The sequence below is a fragment of the Bos grunniens genome, chromosome 26 (assembly GCF_055505025.1).
Source record: "Bos grunniens cultivar Pamir isolate PY7600 chromosome 26, Bosgru_T2T1.0, whole genome shotgun sequence".
NCBI lineage: Eukaryota > Metazoa > Chordata > Mammalia > Artiodactyla > Bovidae > Bos > Bos grunniens.
In genome coordinates this window covers 22758733-22778019 of record NC_141190.1, presented here as the reverse complement: position 1 = coordinate 22778019, position 19287 = coordinate 22758733, and the positions used below count along the sequence as shown (strand labels likewise).

The following is a 19287-nucleotide window of genomic DNA, read 5'->3' as shown; positions in this document are numbered from 1 at the left end:
TTAAAGGTTTGCATCCTGCAGCCCTAGGAACTCTGCCAGCAGCTCCTGGCCTGCTACTAGAACAAAGTAAGGGAATCTGTAGCACAGAATAATGGGATCTGAGCAGGGGGAGGCTTATCTTGTAGGTGTTTTGTCCTAGGAAAGCTTTGGAGCCTCTGTTCATTTATTGAGAGAAAGCTTTGATAAAAAGCAAGCATTTCTAAGGGGCATAGATTAAGTGATATCTTCTATGGAAATGTACATGGTCCGTTTGACTTTTGTGGTTCCTTCGTCTCCTGTGGTTCATTTTTCTTCATTTACTTTCATTATGATTGTGGAAAGAGTGAAACAAAGTCAGGCTGGTATCTAAAAAGCAAGAAGGAATTCTGTTTCCCTCTCTTGTCAGTGGTAGAAGAGATAATTTAGCCAAAATGTAAAGCCCATGGTATCTCACTTGGCTTAAATCTATGGTTTGGGGCCACAGTAACTAGAAATTAGCTCATTTTTCAAGCAAAGTAGCTATAACCAATTGCTTAATTTCCAGCAGGTGATGAGGCAGAAACCTACATTGGGTAAAATCATGCATCAAGGTAGAAATCTCAAACTGCCAAAATGCGTAGCCATGCACAGCTTCAGAAAATGAGGCAACTGTCCCTCAGGCCATGTACATTTCATACACATTAACTCTTTCTTGTTTCCCTCCAGTTAATGAATTGTGAACTTTCATTTGTCTAATGCAGAGACTAGAAGAATGTCGAGTAGGTGAATAACTTGCCGAGTGTGACACATGTGCTTCTCACCTAGAAATCGAGAGAGATACTGACTTAAATCATTCCCCAAGTTAAAACCTGAGGGTTACCATGGTGTAGTTTGGGACTACACCATTCACAGTTCCATTTCCTTCAGTCAGGAAGTTTATGGTGGTTTAGTTGCTAAGTCGTGTCTGATTCTTGCAACCCCAATGAGTTTAAGTATACTAATAAATCAAATTCTCTTGGCCAATTTACAGATTTTGGATCATTGAATAAAGCACGCGACTAGATGCATTGGCCAATAGCTCATCCTTCCTGATGGTTGCCAAAATGTCTTCTATAGTAAGGGTCCATTTTTGCATCACTGGTCTTGAATGGCCACAGAAACAGCAGTATAAAGAAGGGGATATTTGGCATGAAAGGGTTAAGACCTAGACCATTAAAGGTAAGTTAGAGGAAACAGGTCACTCGCTGAAGTTTTGACTAGTTTCAAAGTGAAAAGGTTAAAAGGTATTCCTATTTGAGGTTTTATTTTGTTTAATGTTAATCAGCAGAATCTCTGAGGCTTGTAATACACTGCTGTTAACAGGCATCAAGGGAAATTGCTTTTTTTTGTTGTTGTTGTTGAATTGGATGGGCTGAAGATTCATTGACTTCATGGAGAGGGAAGCTTGTTACTGCATGAAATGGGAGTATATGAGGCAATTCTGAAGGTGAAAAGATATGTTAATTTAAAATTAAATAACCCAGCCTCAGAGGAACCATTTTAATCACTGCCACATACCACTCAATCATACCTTCACCCTTTCTCAGAAGCCAGTCTTGTAACCTGTATGTTTGAAGGTTTCCCAGGTTGAAGCAGGTATGAATATGATGGTTTTCTTGTCCCCTTTCTTTTCTTACTTGTCTTTTTTTTTTTTGGCCATGCCATGTGGCCTGTGGGATCTTAGTTCCCCGACCAGGGATCAAAGTCATGTCCCCTGCAGTCCTGCAGTGAAATTGAGGACTCCTAACCCCTGGACCATCAGGGAATTATCTTTAATTCCAGATATCTGGAAATATACTCTGTAGTACAGATCACTGGACTGCTCTTTTGGGTCTAGGAAAACGGAAACTGCTTGAGGGGATAAGTTTTCTTTAGGGCAAGTTATAGTTATATAGGAAGACACAAAGAAAAGCTTTAGAAAGGAAACCCAACTAGATGAAGAATACTTCTCTGGTACTCAGAGAGGTTGGTGTTTTGCCCAAGGCCTTGCAGCCCAGAAGTAGAGAAATCAGAGTTTTAACTCAGGTCTAATGCCTCTAAAGCTTTGTTTTTTACATTATGTGAATTATGTTGTGCAGGGAAATGATGGCGTTATAACTGGGCCTTCCAAAAGGAAAACTAAGACTTTGGCTTTTTGGTGATGAAGAAAAATAGTATTCCATGTCCAGGATATGGTGGAGGACAGGGAAGCCTGGCATACTGCAGTCCGTGGGTCGCAAAAAGTCAGACACAACTTAGCAACTGAACAATAATAGTGTGAAGAAAACCATGTAAACAAAGCATGACATACAGGTGTACATGTTTAGCAAGTATTTGAGAATACAGGACTATAGCTTGATAAGACTAGGCTTGAAATCCAGATGTATCAGGCTTTAGGTATTCACCCATAATCAGACCCTTTAATGTAAATCTGTGGCCTTATAAGAATAGTGTTAGGGTGAAACTTTTAGGAATTTTCCTCATATGTACCTTGTTGCGTATACCAGTTATGTTCCCTCCTTCCTTGGAATCAGAGCTACAGAATCTGCCTGTAAACAACCTTTGCCTGTTTTTCTCCTTTGTGCCTGAAGAATTTACATAGCAGCTTTTAGAGACAGTCTGCTTTCTCAGATGTCTTAGTAAGGAAACAGGCACCATGTTCCGAGCTTCTGGATGAAACTATTATTTATTTATTGTTTCATAAAAGACCCTTAGAGACTTCTGTCTGTGAAAGGTAGCTGGGATTGTGAGAAATTGCATGTTAGGAGGATTTACTTTAGATTTGCATTGGATATAAAGAAGAACCCACATTTTCTCCTAAGCTACATTGCCTACATTTTTAAGGTAACATTTCCATGCATTTCCTGGATAAGTTGGGCATTAACTATGTGTCTCAGCCATCATCCATCCAGCACTGGGAAAAAGAAAGCCACTTTGCAGAGTCATGAGTCAGAGAGAATAAGTTAAAATGGACCAAGAAATCCCCAGCCGGTTTGTAGCTCAGCCTTGTTGTTCCATCTGTCCACTTCATTTTGCTTCAGTTTATATAAGTGACTCCTGTCTTCAGCAGTAAGAAGTTGACAGTTGCATTGGAGGGTGGCCCAGATTCTTGCCCTTAAAGGTGCTTTGGGTGCAAATCCATGCCTTACTGTGACTGACTTCAGCAATTTACCTTTCTATGACATTGTCTGTTTCTTCTTCCTTTCCCTTTTTGGAACTTTCCAAGTCAGTAGCATTTAGGAGACCCAGTACCAGAGTATAACACACTCCCCAACACCTCTCCCACTCCCTACCCCTAAACAAACAAACAAAAATTCAGGCTTACTTTTAGAAGATACTAGGTTATTTTTATAAGAAATGCCAGAAAGCTTTTCCCTGGCCTCCTCATATGACTTGAAAGGAAGAGAAGGCTTTACTGTCTTCAGTGACAACTTTTCTTCCTTCTTTTGGGGACAGCTGTTCATGTCTGAGTCACCTTTCCTTCCGGGTTGGGGATAAAGCATTTTTATTGTTATTTTCATGCTTTTGGAGAGTAGCTGGTGATCATGAACCTCCTTACTTGTGGTGAGATTGGACAAAAACCTTCATAGACTTTAATTTATTCAGTTTTGCTAAAGGCTTGGGAATATATTGGTGAACAAAATAAATTTGGTCCCTGCTTTCATGGTGCATTCAGTTCCAGTGTGAGGAGAACTGATGGTTTGGAAGGAATTTATATTCTCTTTCCCCACTAAGTTCTACCTCCAGACTCCTTCCCCTTTCCTTAGGCCTTATTTCTTTAATCCTCTTCCTAGTCTTGGATGGATGGCTTTCTCTGAGTAATGTAGGCAGCTCCAGTCATTTCTCAAAAACAAAAAAGTGGTCAAGAGTGTTGAGACTAGGAGAACCTTCTTTCTCCCCGCTTTAGTCTACCCATAACATTTTATTCCAAGGAGTTCTGTGTTCAACAGCCAGAAGTTGACGTACTTTGACAAATGCAGACCTTTTCATCTGAAGATATCATGCATGTTGCTGGGAATTGAACTTTTCTTATCTCCGGGCAGAGTTGTTCCTCCCTGCACATGTGGCTTGCAGTGTCAGTGCCCGTATCTCTGCTCCTTCTTATGGCACTGACCACAGAGGCTTCTCTAGAAGCTCCTTAGACTCTATCTGCTCTAATTTATGACAGAGTAGCCCAGTGAGCTCCTTTTCCTCTTGCCACCAGCATCATGGGCATACACAAGCTCTAGGAAAGTTATCTTGATGAGTGAAACACTCTGGGATCTGTGAATTCTATGTGGAATTGTTTACTAAGGAAAGAAGTTTGCTCAAGAACTGCTGGAGTTGAGGATGCCTTAAGCCAAGACTGGCGTGCTGCAGTCCACGGGGTCGCAAAGATTCAGACACAACTGGGTGACTGAACAACAATTCATATGTTATAACTCAGACATTTAACATGTGTAACTTGTAGTTTAATATACTCACAAGGTAATACAACTATCACCACAATCTACTTTTTAGAATGTTGTCCCCCCAGAAAGGTACTCCATATCCTTTAGCAGTCCATCCCCATTTCTCCTCTAATCCTTCCCTTAGCCCCAGGCAACCACTAATTTATTTTTTGTCTTTATAAATTTATTCTGTCTGTATAAATCTGTCTGTATAAATTTGTCTGTATAAACCTTTCCTGTAAATGGAATAGTATATTATGTGGCCTTTTGTGTCTGGTTTCTTTCACATAACAACTTTTTCAAGATTCATTCATATTTTAGCATTTATCAGTACTTCATTCCTTTTTGTGGGTGAATAATATTTAACTATAGCTATACCACATTTTATCCATTTGGGTTGTTTCTACTTTTTGGATATTATGAATGATGCCACTGTGAACAATTATGTACAAGTTTTTGTGTGAACATAATGTTTTCATTCTTTTGGGCATGTAAGAATAGAATTTCTGGGTCATAGGGTAACTCTATATGTACTAACATTTGAGGAACTTCCAAACCACTTTCCAAAGTATCTGTACCATTTTACTATCCCACCAGCAGTGTATAAGAGTTCTAATTTCTTCATGTCCTTGCCAACACTTGTTAACTTTTTTTTTGGTTATTATGATCCTAGTGGGTGTGAAGTGGTATCTCATGGGGGTTTTTCATCAGATACATGATTTGCAAGTATTTTCTCCCATTCTGTGGGTTGTCTTTTCACTTTCTTGGTGGTCATCATTTGCAGCACAGAAGTTTTTAAACTCGACCTACTTTTTTTTTTTTTGTCACTTGTGCTTTTGTTACCATAAGGAATCATTGCCTCACCCAAGTTCATGAAGATGTACTCTCATGTGTTCTTCTGAAAGTTTTATGGTTTTTAGATCGTATATTAAATCTGTGTTCCATTTTGAGTTAATTTTTGGGTATAGTATGGGTATAGTATGTGGTTCAGCTTCATCCCGTTGCATGTAGATATTCAGTTGTTCCAGCATCATTTCTTGCAAAGATTCTTCTTTTCCAACTTGATTGTTTTGCTACCTTTGTCAAAGAGAAACCTTAGTCAGTGCATAATGGCTGTTTTCTCATTCATTGTCCACTTACACCTTCCTCTTCTTCCCTATTCCTCCTCTCCTTTCAAGTCTCCTTTTCAAAAATACTTTGTAGCATGAGAGTTTTCCACTGGCAAAGGCTAGGTTTGGTTTGAATACCTGAAAGGCTGATATTAGATGAAAGCCATCCTCAGTGTACAAAAGGAATTCCTTGGCAGTCTAGTGGTTAGGACTCTGCTTTCACTGCTGAAGGGCCTTTTTGGATGAAATAAGTCATGAAGGAATTAAAATCATACTTTGATCACTCATCTTCTGATAGAAAAAAACTGCCATTTCTTGTCTGGAAACCTAAAATTTTAGACTTCAGCACGTGACAGTTGCTACCTGTTTTGACAGGTTTTGATCAATGAAAATGAGAGAGCTACAATTAGAATGACTTAGTAGTCTCCTCCTCCCCTCCCAGATGTTCAGAAGAAATGATGGTAGATCTTTTTAGAGGTGGTATCAGTGAGAAGGAAAGCCTGAAGAAAAGAGAGAGATTCCTCCTTCATCCATAAATCTCGTATCTCATTTTTCTCCCACTGAGAGCTGGTCAGGCATGAGTTTAATTAATTACTGGGGGCTATCCCAGGTGGGGAAGCATGAAATCACAACCCAGGTGAGCCCTGGTAGCCTCCAGACTTCCTGGGGAAGGAGAAGCTAAGTATTTCAGTCACTGCAAAGGTATGTGTCACTCAGTGTGGGCTGACTTAGCCTGATTTTGGTGTTTTGTCATCTCTTTGCTGCCTCAGAACATACTTCCATTTCAACAGTATGAAGTCCTGAGCACTTGAATAGGAAGCTTCCAAACCCTGTCTGAAATGCCTTGCTAAAGAGCATGGAGGGAGAACAGCCAGCGTCAGACTGTTTTTCTTACCTCTTAGACCTAGCACCCTGCAACTGGTATCTCCAGAAAATCAGATTAGTACTCAGATTTTACAGATAACAGTCCCAAATAAACAGCAGGAAGAGTAAAGCAGAGGCATATACTGTGTCCTGTGTGGGTCCTGAGTTAGAGATTATTAACTGGATTTACACTGTTTCACCTGTCTCAGGTTTCTAAACAGTCCCTTAAGTTGCCTGGTAGGAGACCTTTATCACTTGCAGAGATCTGAAGCTCTGGGGAGAGAATGTCACAGGTTAGGTTGGAGGATGATTTTATGTTCATTCCAAAATATAAATTCTCAGACTGACAAATCTATCATACTCTTAGGATAAGTTTGCTTAAACAGCATCAGCATATATGCCCTGCAGTATCAAGCATAGGGCATCCATAGACCCAGCTGATACTTGGCAGATGTAACAGAAGGGAAGGAAATAAGTGTACTTTCTGAAGATAGTACCTTCCAATTTTTTTTTCTTTCTCTCCCCCATCTCCTCTATCCTTTGTTTCTTACTCTGAGCTCCTTCCCTGTCTTTCTTTCTTCCCTCTTTTTCTTTCTCCTTTCTCTCTCATTTCTTTCTTGCTTCCTTGCTTTCTTTCTTGGCAAGAAAATTCCTCTGATAGGCAGGGAATAGAATTACAACATCCCTATCTGTTCCATTCCCAGGGATTATTTCATTGTCCTAACCTCACCAGCTTCTCTGGATTGCCAGCTGGGCCAGTGGCTGGTATCATCCCACCCAGACAGACATTAGGGTTTTTTGGAGTTCTCTGTTCTCCAAACCTAGGCACATCAAAACAAAAATGCAATTCTAGTTCAGCTGAGTCAGGATTTTTTTCAAACACTTTTCAAAAAATTTTTTTACTAAGAAATTTAAAGAAAACCTTTTAAAAGAAAACCTATGAAAGCATGAAATAGATGTATTTATAGAATGCAATTTCCGTTTTCCAAAACAACTGAGGTCTGATAGTAAATTGATTTGTCTATTGTATTTCCTTTACTCACTGCCATCACTCTTGGGAGCTGAGTTCTGTGACTCAGACTCTATCCTGGGTTAACTGTAAGTTAGTGCTGCTGCTAGGATTGGTGGGATTCTCAGTTCCCTATAGCTGACCCTGTCTTCTCATTGGGTTTAGCCTCCCGGTTTTCTTTTCTGTTCCTGGACTGTTGTCATCCCTGCCAGTATCCTCAAATTTTGCTTTCTGAATGATAAAAATATCTGACACCCCCCCAACTTGATTACAGTGGATATTTTGGATTTAGACCAAGCCCCACAACCTTATCTTGCAGATAATAACATCTCTACCTTTCTTGACAGTCTCTTGGAAAATAAGTTACCAAAACTTGCCTCTTGTGCCTGACCCATTTCTGTCCTATTTGATTTAGTCATTCATTGAATATTTATTGAGTACCAGCTGTGTGCCAGGCATTGTGCTAGATATTTAACATTGCTTTACTATATAAATATTGCATGAATCCTCTTAAGATTTAGTTCCCTCTTTCAACAAACATTTATTGTATGCCTGCAATGTACTATTCCTAGTTACTGTGCTAAAACAGATATTATTATTCCCGTTTTATCCCTCTGGCAAAATATACGCTTCCAAAAATCATTCAGAAAAACATTGGTCAAACTGGGATTCCACACCATGATTTCCTTTTTCTTTTTTTTTCATGATTTTCTTTTTAAATTTCTGGCTTGTACTTCTGATATTTGGGTTAGATTAAATTCTTTACTATCAGTAAGTTATATTAAAAGAATATATTGATTTCTATTATGCTGTCATACACACATTTTAATGAACTTTCAGTTCAGTTCAGTTGCTCAGTCGTGTCGAACTCTTTGCAACCCCATGAATCACAGCACTCCAGGCCTCCCTGTCCATCACCAACTCCTGGAGTTCACCCAAACCCATGTCCATCGAGTTGGTGATGCCATCCACCCATCTCATCCTCTGTCGTCCCCTTCTCCTCCTGCCCCCAATCCCTCCCAGCATCAGGGTCTTTTCCAGTGAGTCAACTCTTTGCATGAGGTGGCCAAAGTATTGGAGTTTCAGCTTCAGCATCAGTCCTTCCAATGAACACCCAGGACTGATCTCCTTTAGGATGGACTGGTTGGATCTCCTTGCAGTCCAAGGGACTCTCAAGAGTCTTCTCCAACACCACAGTTCAAAAGCATCAATTTTGGAATAATTTTAAAATTATAGGAAAAAATGCAAAGATAAAGCATAGAGTTTCTATATGCCTCTCAACCTAATTTCTCCCCTCTTACATTACCATGGTATGTTTATCAATACTAAGAAACAAGCATTGATATGTTACTATTAACTAAACTCCATATTTTGTTTGGGTTTCAACAGTTTATCTTTAATGTCCTCTTTCTGTTCCCGAATCCAATTCAGAGCATCAGGTTGCATTTAGTCATATCTCACCAATGGGCTCCAGTCTATGACTCTTCCTCAAGTTTTGTTTTTCATGACCTTGACAATCTTGAGGAGTAACTGGCAAGGTATTCTCTAGAATGTACCCCAGTGTGGGTTTGTCTGATGTTTTTCTTGTTCTTAGATTGAGATCATGAATTTCTGAAAGTACACGACAGAGATGAAGTGCCCTTCTTACCAGACCATACCAGGGGTTACATGACATCACTGGTGATACTCACCTTCATTACTTGGTTGAAGTAGATTTGCCAGGATTCTTTACTGTCAAGTTACTATTTTTCCCTTTTGCTACTCTATGGAGATAAGTCTAGCTTACTCTCAGTGATAATGGGAACTAAACACCTCATAAAGAGGAGAGTATCTGCACATATTATTTGAAATTGTTCTGTTAGATTTTTCTCTTCTCCCCATTAACCTCTATAACCTGTGTTTTTTATACTCTTCTTGTTGTTCAGTTGCTAAGTCATGTCCATCTCTTTGCAATCCTGTGAACTGTAACACACCAGGCTTCTCTGTCCATGCTTCTCTGTCCATCACTATCTCCTGGAGTTTGCTCAAACTCATATCCATTGAGTCAGTGATACCATCCAACCATCTCATCCTCTGTCACCCTGTTCTCCTCTTGCCCTCAGTTTTTCCCAGCTTCGGGGTCTTTTCCAGTAAGTCAGCTCTTCACATCAAGTGGCCAAAGTATTAGAGCTTTAGCTTCAGCATCAGTCCTTCCAATGAATATTCAGGGTTGATTTCCTTTAGGATTGGCTGATTTGATCTCTTTGCTGTCCAAGGGACTCTGAAGAGTCCTCTCAAGCACCACAGTTTGAAAGTGTAAATTCTTTGGTGCTCAGCCTTCTTTATGTTCCAACTCTCAAATCCATACATGACTATTGGTTTTCTACTCTACCAGACAAGAAATCACAAAGATCTATACTAAAGCGTTGGTTTCAGGGAAATTTATTTCAGATTTCAGAGGTTTTTAAGAGATAGATTTGATATGACTTGGTGACCCTGAAGAGAGAATGTTTGAAAACAACATTCAGATTTTGGTTTGAATGGCTGGAAATAAAATTTTGGTTCAAAATATTAACTAACAAATATGACGGTTGTAGGCTTTGGGAAATCTTAGGTTCTTCAGAGACTGTATTCAACCCACATGTTGGTCCAGCTTCACTGAATGCCCTGTTCTCCTGAGTAAGAGCAGAGCAAAGTGTTTTTTTTCTGACTGAAACACGAGGGCCGCCTGGTGGACAGCCCCCTGAGCCCTGTTTCTCATCTGAAGGATGCTAGGTTTTGACTTTTGTTTGGTTGTGAGATTTTCCCCTAGTTCATTTACAGAGCAGGCATACTTGATTCTGTTCTCTGTCTAATAAATAATTAAACCTTTCCCATTTTAGAGTAATCACTTCACCCCATGTGACCTCATGTTCATAAGAGGACAGCTAGCTTCTGAGAGTCACACCCATGGTCTCATACTCTAAATCAGAGGGTAGCTGATACTTGTTTTTAACTCATTATCTTCTTATTCCATCTGGTACTGTATTAATGTTAATTCTCTGTTTCAGAGCCATCATCAACCACTTTAACCCCAAAATTGAATCCTACGCTGCTGTGAATCACATATCCCAACTGTCGGAGGAGCAGGTAAGCCACTACTTTCCTCAGAGTGGCCCTAGTTGGTGGCCAGCATCAAGTCCCCTCAGATGGCAGAGGGATTCGGTGACTGAGCTTCTAGTGGGAGTGGCAAGAGCCAGGCTGCTTAAGAGGAATTAGTAAGGGATTTGTTGATAGTACTTTAATTAGAATGATGGCTTCTGCTTTTGTGCCATGTGAAGGGTTCATTTAATTATGTAAAAGATAATGTAGGTGAAATTTTGGTGAATTGTTATTTTAGTGTGGGTGATAAGCATTTCTTTTTTTTTTTAATTTTAGGCAGAGAGTCATTTTGACTTTTGAAAATAAGAAATGAAAACTTAGAAATGGTTGAAACTGCCAGTTAGAAAAACCCTGAGTTCAGCTTACTTTGATGTTGTTTGGCTCCTTAAAATATGAACCCTCTTTGGGGCAGATTTGCATTAGAATTGAGTTCTGTGTGCCTTGAACAATTATTTCTGAGCAGGTTTTTCTGTGGTATGAACTGTGACACGTGCAGATAGTGTTGTGTGTTTGTTTTCCTTTAGTCTGGCCTGATTTCCTCTTTTCCCAAAGAAAAGAGCCCTCAGCTCTGCATTATATAAAAGTGAGACGGGGCTTTAGTGTAACATGGTATCAAACTTGATGTTTCAGAACAAGACTTTGAGTCTTGTTTTCAAAAGCACAAAATGAGACATACATTCATATGGTCTCCCTTCCTTCTCACCCTACTCCCAAGTTGAAGGGCCTGGGTATTCATGAGGTGAGAGTTCAGATATAGTCTCCAAGCCAGTTAAAAAAACAACATCGCCTATGCTCTGCTTTCCCTTTTTTGGCGTTTGCATCAGTGTAGCCCTTCTGTGAGCCTCTTGCTGGCAGGGCCAGCTAGCCAGCTGTGGTGTGATTGTGTGTTCAGTGTTCCTAAAAGCTATTCCATTGGCCAAATGAGGCACCAGAGCAAGCCTTTGCCTAACAGACAGCTTCTCAGTATTCCACCAGTGGCTCTTTCCTCAGCCAGATGGATAGGACTCAATTAGTCTATCAGTTTTCCCTTTGACATATTTATTCTCCTTTGTGAGGCCAGCTGTGGGAATCCATCCTTTTACTTAAACCACTTTGATAAATGGCTTTCATTTTCTTTTTTCCTCTTCTGCCTGTGGAGCAGCCCTAAGTCCTGTTTAGGACTTTGATGCCACTGCTCTCTGTGAGGTGCTTCAACATCCTACCTTTTTCCTGTTGAACCGGTTCAGATCAGTTTTGTTATATCGTTTTTATGCAAAAGAATTCAACATCTTGAGCTTTGTATAGTGAAAGAAAGGGTGACTTTCCTATCACAGTGAGCTCTGTTTAGTCTAAAAGCTTTTTTTTTTTTTTTTTAAAAAAAAAAAGAGGAAGACACATTTTTTCCCAGTCAGCCACGTGCAGTATTCATCCCCCAGCAGCTTGGGAAGGTCAGGCTGAAATCTTTCTACAGCAGTAGCAGCCACAGACCAATAATAAAAATCCATTCTGGCGCATGAGGCAATCTGGAAAAGGATGATTAGCAAGCACGTGTCCTCAACCCCCCTCCAACTTCTTTCAGAGTTAAATGAAGTGATGAAAGTGCCTCTCAGAAAGCGTCCACAAGCCAGAGATGAGGCGACTTCTATAGAGTGGGAGAAAACACAGCCCTATTTGAAAATGAGGAAAGGGAAACAGCTCTCAAAGATTTCTTTTCTTAATAAATAATATTGCATATCTGCTGTGTACAAAGAGTGGTGCTGGGTAGCAGGGATCAGTAGTGAATAATCAAGTGTAGTCCTTACTGTCACGGAATTTGTGTATACTCACCGCTTTTAACAATCCTTTTCACTTGGGTAGTGGAGGAAGGGTGATTCTATTCTGGGACCCTTTTCGAAACTGCCCTCAAAATAGTTGTTGCTTCTCTTCCCTAACTGACTCTGAAGGGCAATAAATAACAGCATTAGAGTACACTTGGTTTTATTCTCAGCACTATCAGGTTAGAAGTATTTTGACTCCTTGTTAATCTCCAGCATGTGTTGGAGCACTTCTTTCCCTTCACTTAATGCCGATATCACTAATGTTAAGTGTATTCACACCTTCCTAAAGAACTGGGTTTGGGATGCAGTAGGCACTGCAGGGACTTCCCTTTCAGTCATGTGGTTAAGACTCCACACTTCCAATGCAGGGGGCACGGGTTTGATTGCTTGTCAGGGAACTAAGATCCCACAGGCCACGTGCCTGCCCCGCCACCTCCCCCCACCCCCCCGCCGCAAAAAAAAAAAAAAAAAAAAAGGACCCACAGTTGTTAGCAGCAAACTAAGTAGAAAAAGGAAATTGGGAACTTAATCCCCAAGTAGATTCTGAAGTACTGGTAAAGTAAACCTAAAGACCATGGATAGGCATCAACTGGGGTTTATTGAGCTTAGTAAGACAGCAGATAAGAGAGGGCTCTTTGCTAGATCTGCCTGCTCAGACTGCCATTTTCTTCTGGCAAGAGATTTATGACTTTTTGAGTTCTGACAACCCCCAGACACATTCTAGCAGTCTGTTTGAGTCATTTTAAGATGATGCTTGTAAATCCATTATTGCTTATCAAACAGAGCCCAATCTCTCACACTGGATTTATTTTTAGGTGTCCAGATGATGGATGGCATTTTTTGTTACTTCTCATTGGCTTCATGGAGAGCAAAATTTTTTAATCAGTTAATACCCTCAGTGTGGCTTAATGGTCATGCATTTTCTAGTGTAATAAACTGCTTGCATTTTTATATTGTACACACAGGAGTCATATTTGTCTGGGGTTGATTGTGAACCTTGTACATATTAACTCTTCTTGTGTGCGTGTGGTAAAATATGCATAAAATTTACCAATTGAACAATTTTTAAGTAGTTCAGTGGTGTTAAGTACATTCATATTGTTGTAACCATCACTGCTATCCATCTCCAGAACTTTCTCATCATTGCATGCTGAATGCTATACAGTAACTCCTCATTTCCCCTCCCCCCAGCCCCTGGTAATCACTCTTCTACTGTTTGTCTCTATATGGGAGCCTGGCAGGCTACATACAGTCCATGGGGTCGCAAAAGAGTTGGACACAGCTTAACAACAAAACTTACTGTTGTTAAACAACAATCTGACTACTCTAAGGGTCTCACAGAAAGTAAAATCATACAATATTTGTCCTTTTGTATATGGAGAAGGAAATGGCAATCAATTCCAGTTTTCTTGCCTGGAGAATCCCATGGAGGAGCCTTGTAGGCTACAGTCCATAGTGTTGCAGAGTCAGACACAACTGAAGTGACTTAGCCTGCTCATATCCGGTTTATTTCTTTTAGCATAATGTCTTCAATGTTGTAGCATGTATCAGAATTTCATTCCTTTCGAAGGTGAATGATATTCCATTGATGTGTATAACACATTTGGTTTATCCTTCTGTCCATCGATGAATATTTGGGTTGCTTCCACCTTGTGGCTACTGTGAAGAATACTGTGAAATTGGTGTGTGAGTCCCTGTTTTCAGTTCTTTTGTGTATATACCCAGAAATGGAACTGCTGGATCAAATGGGAATTAATTCTGTGTTTCATTTTTTGAGAAGCTATCATAGTGTTTCCCAGATTGGTCGCACCTAAAATATAAAATTATTCCAATTTTTCCTGTTTTTTTATAATAGCCATCCTAATGAGGGTGAAGTAGTATCTCATTGTGGCTTTAATTGTTATTTCCCTAATCATTATTAATGTTGAGCATCTTTTTATATGTTCATTGACCATTCTTTATCTTCTTTGGAGAAATTCTGTTCAAGCCCCTTGCCCATTTTTTAATTGGATTGTTTGGATTTTTGTTGTTGACTTTTAGGAATATCTATGTACTCTATAGGTATTTATCCTTCATCAGACATATGATTTGCAAACATTTTCTCCCATTCTGTGGGTTGCCTTTTATAGTTTTAGCTTTTACATTTAGGTCTTTGATTCATAAGCAGAGACATTACTTTGCCAACAAAGGTTCGTCTAGTCAAGGCTATGGTTTTTCCTGTGGTCATGTATGGATGTGAGAATTGGACTGTGAAGAAGGCTGAGTGCCGAAGAATTGATGCTTTTGAACTGTGGTGTTGGAGAAGGCTCTTGAGAGTCCCTTGGACTGCAAGGAGATCCAACCAGTCCATTCTGAAGGAGATCAGCCCTGGGATTTCTTTGGAAGGAATGATGCTAAAGCTGAAACTCCAGTACTTTGGCCACCTCATGCGAAGAGTTGACTCATTGGAAAAGACTCTGATGCTGGGATTAGGGGCAGGAGGAGAAGGGGACGACAGAGGATGAGATGGCTGGATGGCATCACTGACTCGATGGACGTGAGTCTCAGTGAACTCCAGGAGTTGGTGATGGACAGGGAGGCTGGGCATGCTGCGATTCATGGGGTCGCAAAGAGTTGGACATGACTGAGCGACTGATCTGATCTGATATGGTGTTTGGTAAGGGCACTTTGACCTCTTTTTGTATTTCACATATCTTTATGAATAATGTTTATGGAGAAGGTAAAACTCGCTTTTCCAAGAACTGTGAAACTATTCTTAGTTTATTCCCTTCTGCATTGGCTTGTCTTAAGTACATCTTATAAAAATTGTCCTTCAAGGCCCTTGCCCACCATTAGCTGGGATTTAGCTCCTTTCTCTTCTCAGTATAGCTTGTTGGTAAGCATCTGTCTCTAGCCGGTAGAATCATTTGTTATGATCCTGTCCCTAACATGGTGATTGCAGCCATGAAATTAAAAGACGCTTACTCCTTGGAAGGAAAGTTATGACCAACCTAGATGGCATATTCAAAAGCAGAGACATTACTTTGCCAACAAAGGTCCGTCTAGTCAAGGCTATGGTTTTTCCAGTGGTCATGTATGGATGTGAGAGTTGGACTGTGAAGAAAGCTGAGCACCGAAGAATTAATGCTTTTGAACTGTGGTGTTGGAGAAGACTCTTGAGAGTCCCTTGGACTGCAAGGAGATCCAACCAGTCCATTTTAAAGGAGATCAGTCCTGGGTGTTCTTTGGAAGGATTGATGCTAAAGCTGAAACTCCAATACTTTGGCCACCTCACGCGAAGAGTTGACTCATTGGAAAAGACTCTGATGTTGGGAGGGATTAGGGGCAGGAGGAGAAGGGGACGACAGAGGATGAGATGGCTGGATGGCATCACTGACTCAATGGACATGAGTTTGGGTGAACTCCGGGAGTTGGTGATGGACAGGGAGGCCTGGCATGGCTGCAGTTCATGGGGTCGCAAAGAGTCGGACATGACTGAGCAACTGAACTGAACTGTCCTTACCAGTGACAGCCACTCTGATTTTCATTTTCCCATGAGGATAGCTGAGTCTCACTCTCAAAACCTATGGGATTCTCTTAGATAAATCCCAATGACCCTTCTATTTCTACTAAATGAATGGGGATGGGAGGGATTTAAGAGAAATTCTGGTCCCCAGCCTAAGTCCTGGGTTTGGATGCTTTGAAGAGATCTTGTCTTGATGATTCAGTGCTCCCTTCAGGTAAGTATGTTGGAATAGAAGAGCTCTTCAGGGGATTCTCCTCCCTATCTTGTCCTATTTAAACTCTGCTATACTCCATCTCCTTCATTCCTATTTCAAATTAAGAAAAAAATTTATTATTGCTGGCTACATCCTGCTAGAAATGGATCTACACACTAGCTCATCATTTGTTTGTTTTTTTAACTCATTGGTTTTTAATCCAAAGTCCAAGTATAGGCTTCAGAAAATTATTGAACACTCTGAAATTGTGCAAATTATGCATATGTCCTTTTTTCCCTCCTTGAAAAGGGTCCATCTTTCTTAAAATTCTCAACCAGTCTTTGGCCCCTTCAACATACAAAGTTTTGTAGAAAATCACTGGCTTAGTTGTCTTGAATAGTACCTCATACTTTCCTTGACCCCAAAGCCATCAGACCTTTGAGGATCTTAAGCTCCTTTTAGACTATTTGCTATTTATTTTGGTTTGTAAATGCTATGACATTGACTTGTATCAGCTCTAATTTCCTTATACCAAAGAGAGTTTCATAGCAGAACTTTACAGAAAGATTCTCTAGAGCCCTGAGTATCTAGAGAACACAGTGGCAGTTTAGCATTCAAGACAAAACCTTCGATGATCACCTGATTCCTTAAGCTTTCAGTTACACTCATGACCAGTTTTGTGCCATTGAAATATCCCGTTGGAAAGCAAGTAAGTGATTGGCCCACTCTTAACTTTCTTCAATCTTCATTCAGTTCTCAGTATTTTAGCATTTAATGCTTTGTGCTTCAGATCCTCCTAGGCATTTGAGGGATGCAGAAGTATGATAAAGAGCCTTTGTTCTCAAAGGATAAAATAAGTGCGAAAGATGGCTTAAGGCAGTTTATTATCAATAGCTGACCAGTACTAGCAATAGAATCTGTAGGTTCCTATTAGAGAACGATCTCTGTGGGTTGTGGTGGTGGAAAGGCCATGCGGAAGAGAGAAGAATTGAATTGGGCCTTGAAAGGGGAAGGATAGGAATTGGATAAATGGAGAGGCATAGATTGTAAAATATCCTCAAAGCCAGGACCTGAAAAGGACAGAAAGAGTGGGAAGAGTCCCAGAGTGTCTCTGCCTTGTCCTCAGGTCCCAGGGCGCCCCGAGACTGGATGACTTAGATGTATAATTCAGTCATTTAAATTGTTAGCACATCTTCCATAATCCCTAGTGTACCGACTCTGATCCCTGTCCTAATTATACCTCCTTTGATTCAGTTCACAAGTATTCATCAAAGGCCTGGTATGAGCCCCCCTCAATGCTAGTAGGCATATTATTAGACCTACTAGCAAACCTAGCTCTCTTTTTTTTTCCTGGTATAACAAATATAGCAAACACATAACATACAAACAAGTAGAACAGAATTTACCATCTTAACCATTCTTAACTGTACACTACAGGAGTGTTAATATGTACATTGTTGTGCAGTTATCTCTAGAAATTTCTCATCTTTCAAAACTGAAACTGTTTATTGAACAGCTTCCCTTCCCTTCCCTCCCCTCTGCCTTGCAGAATTAAACAAAAAATGCTTCATATGTGATTGAGTGAAAGTTACATTGGAAGCTGAGTATTTATTTTCATCTATTAGTAATCTTTCTAACCCTTTTTGATTTTCTCTGGATCCTACGAATCACTATAAATAACTGCTGGGTGTTTAGAAATCCTAACAAAATCCAGCATTATTTTCCCAGAGAAGAGTGAGATACTAACAAGAGGAGAGTCTGTGTTTGTGAGGCAAACACTGTTGGGGTGCCTGGGTGGCACCTGTTATTTGTGAACATCTAGGAGGAAACACATAAAGATCTTTGGGAGATATCCTAAAAGCTTCAAGACTTATGAGGAAAGTCGAGCCTGGTAATTCAGCTTTAGAGTTGTTGGCCCTTTGGGATGTTAGGTAAATGTTTAACAGCTGGTAGGAGGGCAAGTGGTTGGAGGGAGCTGATTTGTAGTTCTGAGGACAAATACTCCCAGCATAGCCACCAGTGTGAAACCAAGTGGCTCTCACAGTGCTTAAAAATCTAACAGTTCACTCTCACAGGCCAAGCATGTGTCAGCCAGCTCCAGCACACCACTGGTTGTTGAGGAAGACTGGAAGAAGGGAGCTGTAAAGCTACAAGGCAGGGCTTTCCATGCAGGAAGTGAGCGTGGGTCACTTTCCCCATGGGAGCCACCTATATTGCCTCCCAAGGCAATCAAGACCTCTGAGCAGCCTATTTTGAGAACCCTTGTGATATTTTCTCATCTTAAAACATGGCATTGGCTGTCAGGCAAGGCAGCCTTGGCAGAGACATATGCTAGAGCTGAGATTTAAGACTCTCATGATAGCCATAACTCAGTTTCCTGTACTTGGCATTGTTTTTGTACAACAGCCTATAGTTTTGCAGTCTGTCTAAGCCTGAGTGATGGTTGCTGTGGGAACTCTTAGTGAGTACGAGCATGTGACACAAGCATTGACTGTCTGACCCTGCCTCTTTTTTCTGCCTTTGTTTAGATTCTGGCATTTCAAGTGACCTCATTGGCAGGAAAAAAAGTTTGATATGAGTTATTTGTTAACTGGACTCACTAACGCAGGAAAGACACAAAGTCAGAGGCAGAGGGGTTTTCCTACAAGCTGCTTAACCTTGGAAATCAACTTTCTGTTACCTAGGGCATCTTGAGAAGGTCCATGTAGAAAGGTCAGCTGGTTATGTGCTGCTAGGATATTTACTCTCTTACTTGGACCAAGAGGTAAGCTGCACTACCAGATCAGAGGGGAAAGGGTCTTGAATTTTAGCTCCACTGAACAGGGAAGAAAGTATCTTGGATTTAAAAAGGACACAAATAGATAAAAGGAACAACTAGGAGTTTTTGAGCTAGGCACTTTTACTTAGGCTATTTACTTAATTTAATCAATTGTCTGAGGTAGATACAGTTATCCTCATTTTATAGATGAGGATGCTGAAGAGACTTAAGTAGTTTGTCCAAGATCACACAGCTGCTAGTGATAAAGCCATAATGTGAACCTAGGTCAGTCTGACACCAAAGTCTGAGCTTTTTCATTTCTTGAAACATGCAAGACAACTAGAGTCTGTTAGGTATTCTGAAGGAAGAGGCAAGTCAGGATAGGAAAGTGGAGGGAGAAGCAGAGAGAACAGGGGTAACTGGTCTCATTTCTAGGCGGTGGGGAAAGAATCCCAGTTTGGGAAAGGCCCATTCAGTTAAGGAAAGAAAATACTGAACAGGGACCTGGAGAATTTGCCTGCCAGTTA

At 40.5% G+C, this 19287-nt stretch overlaps 1 protein-coding gene across 12 annotated transcripts in view; it reads left to right on the top strand.

The window, feature by feature from the left end:
* Nucleotides 1-19287, top strand: part of ARMH3 (armadillo like helical domain containing 3) — a 181340-nt gene that overhangs the window by 135053 nt on the left and 27000 nt on the right. For 10 of the 12 annotated variants that reach the window (XR_015155241.1, XR_015155238.1, XM_086377368.1 and 7 more), the window contains one exon: nucleotides 10418-10496. Coding sequence is in view for 8 of the 12 variants with exons in the window: in XM_086377368.1 (XP_086233494.1) it covers nucleotides 10418-10496 (79 nt within the window). In the remaining 4 variants the exon portion in view is untranslated. Of the gene's footprint in view, nucleotides 1-988; nucleotides 1177-10417; nucleotides 10497-19287 lie in introns of all 12 variants that reach the window. The other 2 variants (XR_015155240.1, XR_015155237.1) reach the window with 1 other exon arrangement.